This window comes from Acomys minous, assembly GCF_964271855.1.
Source record: "Acomys minous genome assembly, chromosome: 1".
NCBI lineage: Eukaryota > Metazoa > Chordata > Mammalia > Rodentia > Muridae > Acomys > Acomys minous.
This window is the reverse complement of record NC_140483.1, coordinates 143,589,570-143,602,823: the sequence shown is the minus strand read 5'-3', so window position 1 is coordinate 143,602,823 and position 13,254 is coordinate 143,589,570. Positions and strand designations below refer to the sequence as shown.

Below are 13,254 nucleotides of genomic sequence, written 5' to 3'. Positions count from 1 at the left end.
TGAGTTCAAATGCACAGGCCTAGGAAAATGGCATCTGAGTGAACCAGGAAACCTTGCAAACACTTTTGCTTATTTATGAAGAACTGGAAAAATTCCTAATATTTGCAAATATTGACCTAATTTTCACAAAGAATATATATATATTTAAATATTAATGTAAATCTTGGGGGAAATCTTTCCTAGACTAGCTGTGAGATGGCATGTGAGAGCTTGGTGATCTGGAGGGCTTGTCCCTTTTCTGTCCAGCATCTTCACTGATGACTTCAAAAAAGAGAACACAGACTTCAAATTCACAGGTGACATAAAAGAAGGCAGAGCTAACGCAGATGAAAGATCACCGCCACACTTGGTGAGAATTACAGTCAGGTCCCTGTGAGGCTCTGCCCTGGAGCTAAGAAGAGCAACTGTAACAGCACTAGCCAGCACAACAGCTACCAGCTCGCAGGAGTTAAAGAGCGAGCAGGAGGAAGTGGCACCTGAGATCCTCATTCATCCCATGCCCTTCTCAGAAGCTCACTCTCAAGTACACGGAAGTAAGACAGGTGTAGTAACATAGCACCCTGCAGGTAGGCAGCTGAACGGCTCCCAATGTCTCTCCACCGACAAAGCAATGTAGAGTGACAGTGCAGGCCTGTGACCTCAGCTGAGAAAGGAAGGTCATGGGGTCAAGGCCAGCTGGGGCTACATGGTGAAACCTTGAGCTGGTGAGCAGGTTCAGCCGATAATGGTGCTTGCCCCTAAGTCCCAACCTGAGTTTAATCACCAGGAGCCACATCATAGAAGGAAGAGAACTGACTCCAAAGGGTGTTCTCTGACCTCCACATCCACACTGTGGCCTGTGTGTCCACACACATACACATAAATAAATAAATACGAAAGAACTAGAAAACAAAACAATGATACTTGACTTATAAAGCTACTGTGAGACTAAGTGCTGTGACGTGTGGAGACCTGTAACAATTCTCAACAGAGGAAAGCAGTGGCCTTTTCTGCCGCTGTTGTTAATGCCCACTGACCAAAAAGGCTGTAGAAGAGATTACGGAATGGTGAATGGCATTATCTCCTATTACAGCAAATTACAAGAAAAATAAAGAATAAAATGATTCAGGTTGCTATTACTTATGATGCAATTTTATAAGAAATTAGGATATATTATGAAAAGCTGTAATCCCAAATATTTGGTGACGTGGGGAAAGAAGTAGGGTGACTTAATAATATCATGAAAAACCCTAGAAGAAGCAACGTTTAAACTCCCAGGTGAGTTTGGGCCACTGGCAAGCATCTCTAAACTGCCCGCTTCTATATACAGGAGATGGTCTTTGTCTATCCACACAGAAGAACAGGCGGGTGAATTAAGGCAAAACCACCACATTATGATCTGGGTTGCAAAACACAGAAACACAACAAACCACAACTAGAAGTGTGGCAATCCTGCCAGGGTGGCTCAATACAGACACTTACAAGGTCATCAAGAGTCCAGCTTCTGCTTTGTGCCTCACCACTTCAATAAAGCCCTCAAATTACCCAAAATGCAGCAGGGTTGGCTATGTTTCCAGACGCAACAGGAAAACAGACACTTGAAGAAAGGGGACTGTTGCCTTACACATGTATCTTTTTTAAAGTAGGAAAATATTTCTGGAAGTTTCAATTTTTTCCACCAGGCCTTTGATCAAGGCTTACCAGGCAGAGCTGTAAGATATGCCTATAGCTCCTTGATCAGCAGATGTGGACAAGCGCTGAACCATCACCTCAGCTAAAGGAGACAGTCACGGCCGGGCGGAGGCTTCGCTGTGACTACAAAGTACAAACAAACGGGAACAAAGACATACATGCCAAGTCAGCCTGCCTCACTCATCGGCTGCTGGCGGCTGAGCTGCCGGTCTAGTCCACGTCAGCCATCCAGTTCCTATCCTGTCTCTGTAACTGAACTGCACACTTCTTGAGGATTGAAAATCTATTTTTACATATCATTCAATGCTAACAATCTAAGAAACAGCAAATACCAACCACCAGTAAATACTTACAGAGAGCTAATATTTATTTCCTGTAATAAATAATCTTGGTTTCTCATTAAGCCTGGCAGATTGAATACAAATATTCATCTCTGCTCTTTTCCAAAATCTCATGAAAGGACAATAAAGAATGTTAAGAGGTGAAAACTCACAAGAGCAATGAGAACACAACAGAAGATGCCAGTGCACAGGAACTTGTAAGTAAACTTCAGAAGCTGGGATGAGTACAGACACACTGCAGCGGAATTAGGAGGACCAGAGAGAACAGTCTGAGCCTGCAGAGGTGGATAGAGGGGAGAGAGGCATAGAGGCCACAGCACGCTGCACTCCAGGAAAGCTGGCATCCAGAGCTACGAGGTCCAGGAGACCAGTTACAAGTGTGGTAGGAAAAAAAGCAGGTTGGTGGAAGCTGCAAGTAGTTACCACACGGCCTCCCCACATGCTCAAGCAACTGCCCTGGCCCATGACCACAGAAGGCAGCCCGCTCTTTAGGGGCCAACAGGACAAGCTGGGGATCCTGGCCTCCAGGCTTGATAAAGACAAAGATGAGCTGGTGCATCCCAAGTGCCTAGGCCAGGAATCTCTGAGTGGTGGTAAGCCTGCTGCCTCCCTTGCTCACCTTTCTCCTCTTGCGTCAGATGGATGGTCACAGACGTGTAACATGCCCACCCTTCCTAGCTGCCCTCTTCACCCCTGTTACAGCATCACCTCTGATAAAATAGCTCCACTAGGTAGACTGGAGCTAAACCACAGATGCTAAATCTATAAACAGGGCTGTGTCAAGATAGTGTGTTTAAATACAAGGTGATGACAATGTGGAGCACTCCCCACAGGAAGAGCCAGAGCTGGGGGACTTGAGCAAAGAACAAAGCTGGAGTGCAGGCAAATGACAGGGTGCATGTCACTAACAGATGGAAGACAGAAAGTCAAATTATTCAGCGCCATACTTACTCTATCTTCTTTACTGAGGAATTTACCTTCAAAATAGGAAAGCGCTAACAGGATCATCAGGAGGAAAATGAAGCTGGGTGTGCTGGAGCATGCCTGCAGGTGATGGACGGCTGCCATTGCCATGAGAGGGGAGATGAAGGCAAGTCTAAGGCAAACAAATTCCCCCTTATCTCATAAGCCATTTGGGGGTTTCTCCCACTTGCATCTTAGCCATAAACTAATTCATATAAATCCTGTGCACATCCCACACAGTAAGTTTCTCTTTAGATCCCAACAATATAAACAATGAAAATTGTGTTCCAAATCGGCTATCTTGCAGTTCCTATTTACTGTGTTACACCTATGACACACTAGCTAAGAAAGCTGAACACTAAGGCTTCAGACTTCAGGACTGCACGTTAGTAACACTTGTCACGTGTAGCACTGGACCACATGTTCGTAACGCTTGTCATGTGGAACAGTGGCCCTCGGCAGGGCCTATGGGACAGGGCCCAGGTGCCCACAGCACACTGACCTCATTGTTTTCACTGCTGCGGACTCACTCTGCTAAAGGCTTCCCTGCAATTTCCCTCCAGTCTGGCTTTCTTCTTTTAAATTCATATTGGATGACTGATGGCCAGAATAATAAATATTTTATCTTTCTACACCTTCTCCTCAAGAAGAATATGCCTTTTTGAAAGTGAGGACTATAAGACACCTGGAGCCTAAATCTAGGTCTTAACTACTCTGTACAGAGTAAGGACTGCAGTTTTCAGGTGTTTCATGCCACAGCCTAGCCATCAAAACGCACCATTTAAGCCTGTGCACACAAACAGGTACTTTCCGAAGCAAACAAGAAACCCTGCAGACAGTGATGTGCTCAAGGATATTTTTAAAAAGAGCATAGATCAATACGAGTGTACTTTCTTGGCTTTAGATAATATCATTTATCTGTCCATTATAATTATCTGATAAGATTTAAAGGTTTCATAATAAGCAAAAATGCTAAAAGAAACATGTTCAGGCAGAGCAGGGTCAAGGGCACTAACTCCGGGATAATTTTCTTAGGACACCTAGTACAACTAATCCAATCACCCAGTCCTATTCCCACCACCGTGCTGCAGGGTTCTCACTGTGCCACTGATAGGATCTCATACACAGGTAGCTAGGATTGAAAAGCAAGGACAACAGGCACTTCCATACAAATTAAGAAAGATGTCATAAATCTCAAAGATAAAGTAGGACAATAAAGGGAGGAAATCTCTTTAGCAGCCATAGACCTCTTGTTTCTACCTTTCAGAGTCAATTCATATTCCTAATTCTTACCATCTTTGTAATGGAGAAATTGAGACAGCTCAGGACTCTGAAACCTTATCAAACCTTGCACCTTATCAGATCTTTTACAGACTTTTAGGGCTGTAACAATATAGAAGCTGAACTGTTTGTTCTGGATTGCTCAACTCTAGGCAAAGGATTTGCTAAGCTTTGTTTCTCTATCCCATTAGGCAAAGTATGGAGACCTTTCACTTTCTTCCATTCCAAGAATAACCAGTTAACCAGACAATCCCTCGTATCCTGAGAAGCTACAGCCATCACTAGTGCCTTATATGTAAAGAAGAGGAATTAAGGGTGAAAGCCCACTAACCCTCAATTTTAGAAAAGACCCTCAGAGAAGCTTTTATTGGAGACATCTTAGAAATTAAGGATTTGGGAGTAGTGGGTCTTTGATATTTGGTTGGTTGGTTTGGTTTGGTTTTCAAGATAGGGTTTCTCTATGTAGCCTTGGTTGTCCTGGACTCACTTTGTAGACCAGTCTAGCCTCGAACTCACAAAGATCCACATTCCTCTGCCTCCCAAGTGCTGGGATAATAGGCATGCGCCACTGTGCCCAGCAGTTTGTGTGTGTGTGTGTGTGTGTGTGTGTAAAACACTTAAATACTAGAAAAATCAGTAAAAGAAAAAATGGTATTTTTTAGTGAATACAACTTATATTGATAGGCTTAATGCACATACCATCCATCTTAACCTGAAATAAAAATAAAAATGAAAAGAACAGAGGATCACACAGCTCAGTGGGAGGCCAGTCACCATTCTATGTCAAGGCTGAGTTCTCAGCAACCCTAAGGCGGCTGTAACCATCAGGAGCCCACACCACAGCCTCGCCAGGGCAGGGTCTATGCTGCCCTCTGAGCGGCTCATCATAACTATCAGGAGCCCACACCACAATCTCGCCAGGGCAGGGTCTATGCTGCCCTCTGAGCGGCTCATCATAACTATCAGGAGCCCACACCACAATCTCGCCAGGGCAGAGTCTATGCTGCGCTCTGAGTGGCTCATCTACCATCTGTCTATTTCCCCAGCCCACCTTGGAAATACCTTTCAATATGGGGTCTTTGTCAAAGAGAAGCAGTGAAGAAAGGAAATTCCCTCACATCACACAACTATTTACATCGCTTACATGTGCACCCAAAGAGGATGGAAGCCACTGATGGGCACAAGTTCAAACACTTGCCACAGGGTGAATAAGATTAAGGTGCATCCATTAGCCTCGGTGCCCCACCTTCACAGGAGAGGGCACTATCAAGCATTTCCAACTTAATTACTATCTAAAACCTCCATATATAAATGTAAAAGGCATAAGTTCTTCTTCTATCTCTCATCCTCAACATACTAAAAGGAACACATGGGAGTTACACTTGCAGAACATGCTGTACCAGCCAGTTGGAGTTGTCTTAGGAAGCCTCCAAGGTCTCTACTGAAATGCAGACAGCAAATAAGAGTCCACCAGGCACCTGTTTTGGGATGGAGATGGAATGCTCACCTTCTCAATGTTTATCTGGTGTTTTCTTAGCCTCTCCAGGTCTGTGGGGATCACTATCTTAGTGAATTTCTGGATAGCTGGTTCAAGCCGCCGTAAGGTCACCTTTTCTTCCTCTTCAGCCATCTTTGAAGCTTGTTGAATCACTTCCTCTTGCAGCGGCTCCCTTCCCTCACACAGAAACACCTAAAGGGGAACATTGAAGAGTGATTTTACAACAGATTCCATTCTTTTAAATATAAACAAATAAGTGATGGAGAGACAGCACAATGGTTAAAAGCACTGGCTGCTCTTCCAGAGGTCCCAGGTTTGGTTCCTAGCCCCCACAGGATGGCTCACAACCCTCAGCCGCTCCAGTTCCAGGGGATCTGACACCATTTTCTGGCCCACTCTGGCACAGTGCATATGGCGCACAGACATATAGGCAAACACTCATACACATAAAATTAAAAAAACTTAAAAGTCACCAAATACGTAATTATACTTTACTAATACATATTAAACCCCAAACTAAACTTGAACAGCTTTATTTCTCTATAAAATGATGAATATTAAAATATTTTCTTCACAAAAGTAGTATCTAGACACTCGTGAGTACTTTTCAGACAGGGTTTCATAGCACAGGCATGATGGGAACCTCTAGATGGGAAACTCTAGTTTGGCCTGGAAACCCCACTCCTCCTGCCTCTCCCTCCAAGCTTTCTCTATAGAATGTTCACAAAATATGCATAAATCAGGGCCCACAAGATGGCTCAGTGGGTAAAAGAGCTGAAGACCTGAGTTCAATATCTGGGACTCACATAGTAGAAGGAAAGAACACACACACACACACACACACACACACACACACAGAGAGAGAGAGAGAGAGAGAGAGAGAGAGAGAGAGAGAGAGAGAGAAGAATAAAAAATACAATTAAAGTTTAAAGAATATACAAAAATGAACAGAATAAAATAAAATTATCTCCTCAACTGGAAGTGTCTACTCTACATTTTGGTGGCAGTTTCTTGAGGTATTTGCAATGTGCAGTATGTGTGTAAACACAGTTAAAAATGAGGAGGACTTCCTGATATGCTTTGGACATGAAATAGCCATCTTTTATAAAACTGCCCAATAGCAAAACTCAAGGAAAAAAACCACTCTTAATATTTCTGCTTGTACCCAACTCCATTTCCAATGTCATCGTAATGTAATTGTAATTATATACTTCAACTATGTTGCAGAATACAGAACTCTTCTCACTGAAGGCCCTTATCTCCTCCTTTCTTAAACAAAGTGATTAGCAGTACCTGCTAAATGACCAGCAATAGAAGTCCAATGAGAAACACATTTACAAGGCTCGGAGACAGACGGCTCGTGGGTAAGGGTGCTGGCTGCCGAGACAGAGCCTGAGTTTGGTTCCCAGGTCCTACATGGGAGAGAGCTGACTCCCACAAGTTTTCCTCTGACCTCCACGTGCACACATAGCACACATGTGGCGGTTTGGAACAGACAGATGGAGAGAAATGCTTCTGGATGCAGAGACTTGGAGGAGACTGATGGCTGCATCTTCCCTTGACAGAGACAGGTATAGCCCAAAAGAACCCAACTGACCCTAAACATCTAGAAGTAAAGCCCACCCTCCTCCTCACTAACCTTTCTCCTATATAGGGTTGGGAGGTTGGAAGGGAGGTTGAGGGCTAAACACCCCAAATAAAGTAGAGTTTTTAAAAAGAGCACTACATGACAGACACAAATAAATTTAACTTTTTTTTTTTTAAAGAACCAGATTCTCTGCAGATGTAAAGGATGTTTTGCTGCGTCACCAGGATTCTTTAGCTGATGGCATAATATTCTTGTGGACTGTGTACAGTTTACCTTTGTTCACTCCAATGCTGATTTCTCTACCCCACTATCTGGTTGCATTGTGATGTTTAGTCTAAAACTCTCTTGTTTTAAGTTTGTGTAAACATGTTACCATTTGTTCTCTGTATTGCCAATAAAAGACAACTAGCCAATGCTGAGCAAGACAGAGAATAGGGCGGGGCATCCTGGTCCAGTGAGGGGAGGAGAAAGAGCAGGAAAGACAGGAAGGATGCACCCTGTGGAGAGGAGCATGTGGGAAGCATCAGGAAGAATGAGCCGGACCTAGGCTATGAGTATGATGTGGGAAATCTGAATGGGAAGAAACTATACTAGCTTGGAGGTTTAGGACGGAGTAATTATTGCACAGCCATTGTGCTATAAGCTAATTAAACAGATCTTAGTTTCTTTGTGTGGTTATTTGGATATAAAGCTGGTTAAGAAGTAACTGCTGATTTACTAAAATTATAAATCAATATTAAATATTAATAATCATTCAACACAGAGCCATATAAAAACCCCAGCATATGCTCTGGGGGATGGGGCAGAAGAGGTAGGAGCTGGAAGTGAGCATGCTAAAACCTTACACTGGCTTTAACTAGAATAATTTTATTTACATCAATTTTATAAAATTGAGCTTGTAACAGATCTTATATAAGTATGCACTCCCCTGATGAACACCACTAAAGTATACGATGCCTTGATGTCTCCTCCTTAGGCCAGTCAAAAAATAATAATAAAGTTGAACATATAATCCCATTGGAGTTTGGCTTCTTAGCCCAGGCCTCACGGAGATACACCTTCATATACTGACTCTGTGAGACTGTTACTCTTTAGGATTCATTGCTTTCAGAGCCTCTGAGATCTAACAATAAGCACTGCTTTACATAATGCTCTGTTTTTCTCCTTTTTCCCACAGTTGAAAATCTTAAAGCAATGGCTATAAAACTACTTCCACTACCCACTGGCTAAGAACCTGGTTCTTAAGCCTGGCCTAGATCATGGGGGAAATTTCCGCACACCCAGGATATAGAAGCACAGGGCAGACAAGAACTAGAGACATGGACAGAAGAACAGTGTCAAAAGAAATAGATTCAAACTAAGCTAGGAAGTAACAAGAGGTCTAGAGATGAGAAAATGAGCAAAAAGAAACATTTAAGTCTATTCTTAAATATACAAAGGCAAATGAAGGAGCAAATGGTTCAAAATGACATAAAGGAGTGGGTTTCTTTTTTAATCAAAATAATGTTACAAAAGAGTTAACAGGCCAATTGGAACATAAGGCAAATTTAAATTTTCTAAACTGAAAACCTCAAAAAATAAGAGAAACAAGAAATCCTGCACGGCTGGAGGGAGGACTACGGAGTGGAAGCCATCAGGACTCAAGGGTAACAAGGTGAAGACCATAAATGAGAAGACAAAGGAATAAGCACACAAGCTCAGTAACAAATGCAAAAGAATACAGAAAACAACCAAAACAAATTATTCAAAGAAAATATGCTGAGAATTAAGGCGGAAGATCTCAAGTTGGAAAAGTGCGTAACTCTGCTACGTAAATAAGACCAACTCACCAAAGCACAGATAGGAAACTGCAGAGCATCAAGGACAAAGAAAGAGATCTTAAAAAGCAAAACAGAGATAAGAGATAAATGAAAACAACAAAAGCAGCCAACTTTTCATCAAAGCAATATATCAAAAGATAGGAATGTCTTCAAAGTCCTCGGGAGCTGATGCATACCCAAGCAAATCATCATCTACGGTGAGGCAAGAATAATTATTTTCAGACATGCAAGACTGAGTTTAACAAACGCCTCATTACTAGAACTACTAAAAGGAGAGAGAGGGATGGAGCCAGGGAAGGAGAGAGAGCACGTGCCTGTGTGTGTGTGTGTGTGTGTGTGTGTGTGTGTGTGTGTGTGTGTGGTCGTTGGTGTCATACATATGCACCTCAGGGTCCCTAGAGTCCGCTAAGGTTTCTGGTAGGTAAGGTGCTCAATAATTTATTGAATTCACCCTTCTTCCTTCAAAACACAAAACATTGCAAAGGATTATGAAAACATTAAAGGATTAATTTAAAAAATTAAAGGATAGAATTAACATAATAACCTATTACTGGATTTAATATGACTGAAATGAAAGGATTTACTTTGAATAACATGATCAAGTATACAAAAAAAAAGTTACCATGTAAATACTTTTATTACTATACCTAGTATAGTATTACACTGTATATGTTCCATAATCCAGTCATCTATTGTCAGATCTACTTAAGTTGATCCCAGTTTTCCACATTATAAATTACACTGTGATTACTTTCCTCATACATAAATCCATACTCCACCTATGATTACTCTAAAATAGACAGCTAAAAATAGAAATATTAAGCAGACACACTTTAGGTTTTGAAAATACACTCATTGCCATATATGCCATAAAAGGCTCTTCCTATTTATGTTCTGCCAGAAGGCCTTCTCAATATTCTAGCCAATGTTTGCTTTGATTAGTGGGGAGGGGGCGGATGGTATTCTAAGAGACTTTCGCAGTTCACAGTCTCCTCCTAGCTGGAATTTAAATATTTTCTATCATTTTCCATTTTTACAAAATTATAATATGTAACTATATTATTATATCTGAAAGCATAATATTCAAATGTTTCCAGGCGTAATGATACTATAACAGAATATTGTCTAGCATGGCACCAAATCATGTAATAGATCAATCACATTTGTCATCTGCTATGGGAAGATCCCAGTTCAGTGTCAAAATGTGGTTTTGAATACCAACTAAAAGCATATTCCATCGTTTTTTATTGTTTAGTCATAAAGTTGGAACATGTTACTTGATTAAAACACTAGGCTTAAAAAGATAAAGAGCTCACACCTGTAAAAATGTCCAAAAACATACAAAACACCTAAGTTCTCAAACTTCTGTCAAGTTGTTTTATTATTTTAATGCTTTTTTAAAAGAAAAATATTCGTGATAGAATGTATTGTCATGGTGTGGTGATATACATCTATTAAAGAGTAAATGCTACATCATACAAATTGTAAAACACCAAGATATAAGAGAAATCTAAAATAAAAATAAATCATCAGTAAGACTGCACTACCATGGCACTAAGTGGAAGAAGAAAGCAGTCAGCCAGGCGGTGGCACACACCTGTAATCCCAACACTCAGGGAGGCAGAGGCAGGAGGATCTCTGTGAGTTCGAGAGTCAGCCTGTTCTACAAAGCGAGTCTAGGAACCAGGAAGAGAGGGGGGGGGGGCAGGCAGAGAGAGAGATACAAATTGAGAGAAAAAAAGAGAAAGGAAAGCACAGAACATGGTAGTTTTGCTGAACATTGTAAGGCGTAAGGTGACAACAGCTGTACTGTGTGTTTCTCCTGGCAGTACACATTTAAGGCGTTCTGAAATCACCTTCTGCATATACCAGTACTGAACACATAATGAAACATTTCCCAGGAAATCAGTCAGTTCTCACTGTTAAAGAACAAGCAGAAGCCAATCCCAGATGAACCTGGTCATGTGAAAAGACAATCAGAGATATCGTCTGCACTTCTATTTTTTTAACCCTATACAAATAGATACAGAAATAAACATTGGTCTTGCACACATAGGTGTGCGCGCATGTACTGCTCACTCTTCTGAGGTTCTGAACGTAATGGCACCTTAGCCGCAGTGAGCATTGCTAGGCCACAAGTGTTGGTATCTAATACCATTCTGAAAGCCAGAGTGGAAGGAAACCAGGAGTCCTTGGAGACGTGGTTGATTCCAGGACACTGGCAATAAGGACAACACAAAACCTCCCAATGGTCACAGTGAGAACAATTTGGTATGTAAAATGCATAACAGTAAAGCGATCATGGGGTTTGGTTTGGTTTTTGGTGTTTCCAAGACAGGGTTTCTCTGTGTAGCTCTGGCTGGCCTGGAACTCCATCTGTAAACCAGGCTGGCCTTGAACTCAAAGAGATCTGCCTGCTTCTGCCTCCCAGGTGCTGGGATTTAAAGGCGTGCGCCACCAATCCCTGGCAATCACTTTATATTGACACAAAGAACTGCATACAGATAAAGAAATGCGAAGAATGGGCAGCTCCTCCTTAGAGAAAAATTCCAATAAAGGAAGGAGGGAAATTGAAGGCTGCCACAGTATCAAAGTAATAGTACTTGGAGAATTACTGGAGAAATTGCTGTGGAGAATCCCCCAGATACTGAGTTTAACTAAGCAATCACGATTGGCACCACAAGCAGTTGGTCCCACCCAAAGGTGCCATGGCAGCATAAACTGAGAAGGGTACCCATACCTTGTGGTATTCTTAACAAAAAGCGAAACAACCCAGATCACAACAAACGATGGATGGACTCCTACTTGAAAGGTACAGCTGACACCCTTGACTCTCCAAAAGCATAAATGTCACAAGAGTATCACAGATTAGAAAAGGCGATGGCAACATGTTGATAAAGACTGAAGCTGGGTCTTAGATCACACTGTACAAGAGACACACCAGTCACCTAAAAATAATCTTTAGCTTTCAATGACTGTTCTATGTATGCTATACAAAAAGCTAACACAAGGGACCTATAATTTTCTGTATTACTTGTGCGAGCCTCCTCTCTCTCTCCTTTTTTTTTTTTTTTTTTTTTTTTTTTTGGACACAGGGTTTCTCTGTGGACCAGGCTGACCTTGAACTCAGAGATATGCCTGGTTCTGCCTCCCTAAGTGCTGGAATTAAAGGCGGGCACCACCATCTCCAGCTACTTGAGCAACTTTTCAATAATTGTAAGTTACTCCAAAGCTTTTGCTTCGTGTTTGTATTCGTGCGTGTATAAGAATTGCTGTTTTATGGACGAAAGAACATTTAGATGCCAGGACTGCGATCATTTTCGAGACGTTTGCAGTGAAATGTATCAAGTGCTTTACAAACGTAATCTCTTGGTACTTGCGACTAAGGTGAGATGGGTACTACTGATACTCGGGTTCCCGAAGAAGAAAAAGGTGAAGTAAGTTATTCGAGTTATGTATAAGCGAAAGAGCCCCTTTCCCAGAAAATGTCCCAAATAGCTGACAACACCACTCCTCATATGGGTGGAGCACTGAGTCTGAGTGCTGGCTCGGGCCCCGCGGCTGCGGCCTCTCCGCGTCCAGCCTGGGAACCAGCGTCGCGTCGTCCCTGTCGGAGTCACCAGGGCACCCCAGGGCCACACCGACTACCCCAAGACCCCAGCGGTGCGGCTGGGCGGGCGACCAGGCGACCCAGGGCCCGGAGCCTGTCTCCCCCAGCGACCCCAGAGGCCATGGCGTCGCGGGGCCTCGGCCTCCCCGCGCCCGCTGGGACAGCTACTCCAAAACAGAAACCTAGGAGGATTGGCTACTTCTGGACGCCGCCCCCGGAGCTTGCACTCACACTGACCCGAAGCTGGGCTTGCTGCCTGGGCCTCTACGGTGCGTCCACAGCCCGGCCCTTGATAACACATCGCAGCCCCGCAGCAGGGCCCGGGAGGCTGCGGCCGGCCGGCGGGTGAGCCCCTTACCTCCCGCCTAGGCGTTCGTGGCCGTCGCTACACACTGCGCAGGCGCGAGCGGGGAAGACGCGTCTAGGGGTGGGGCATCTCCTGGGGGCGGGAATCTATGGCCCCGCCCCCTATTGTCCCCGTG

General features: G+C 43.1%; 1 protein-coding gene across 5 annotated transcripts in view; it reads right to left on the bottom strand.

The window, feature by feature from the left end:
- STX17 (syntaxin 17) overlaps positions 1-13,215 on the bottom strand; it is a 52,773-nt gene extending 39,558 nt beyond the window's left edge. For 3 of the 5 annotated variants that reach the window (XR_014782110.1, XR_014782111.1, XM_084796715.1), the window contains exons 1-2: positions 13,010-13,162; positions 5,764-5,946 (exon numbers count right to left, since the gene is read on the bottom strand). Coding sequence is in view for 3 of the 5 variants with exons in the window: in XM_084796715.1 (XP_084652841.1) it covers positions 5,764-5,886 (123 nt within the window). In the remaining 2 variants the exon portion in view is untranslated. Of the gene's footprint in view, positions 1-5,763; positions 5,947-13,003 lie in introns of all 5 variants that reach the window. The other 2 variants (XM_084796717.1, XM_084796716.1) reach the window with 2 other exon arrangements.
- Between the last annotated feature and the right edge of the window lie 39 nt (positions 13,216-13,254).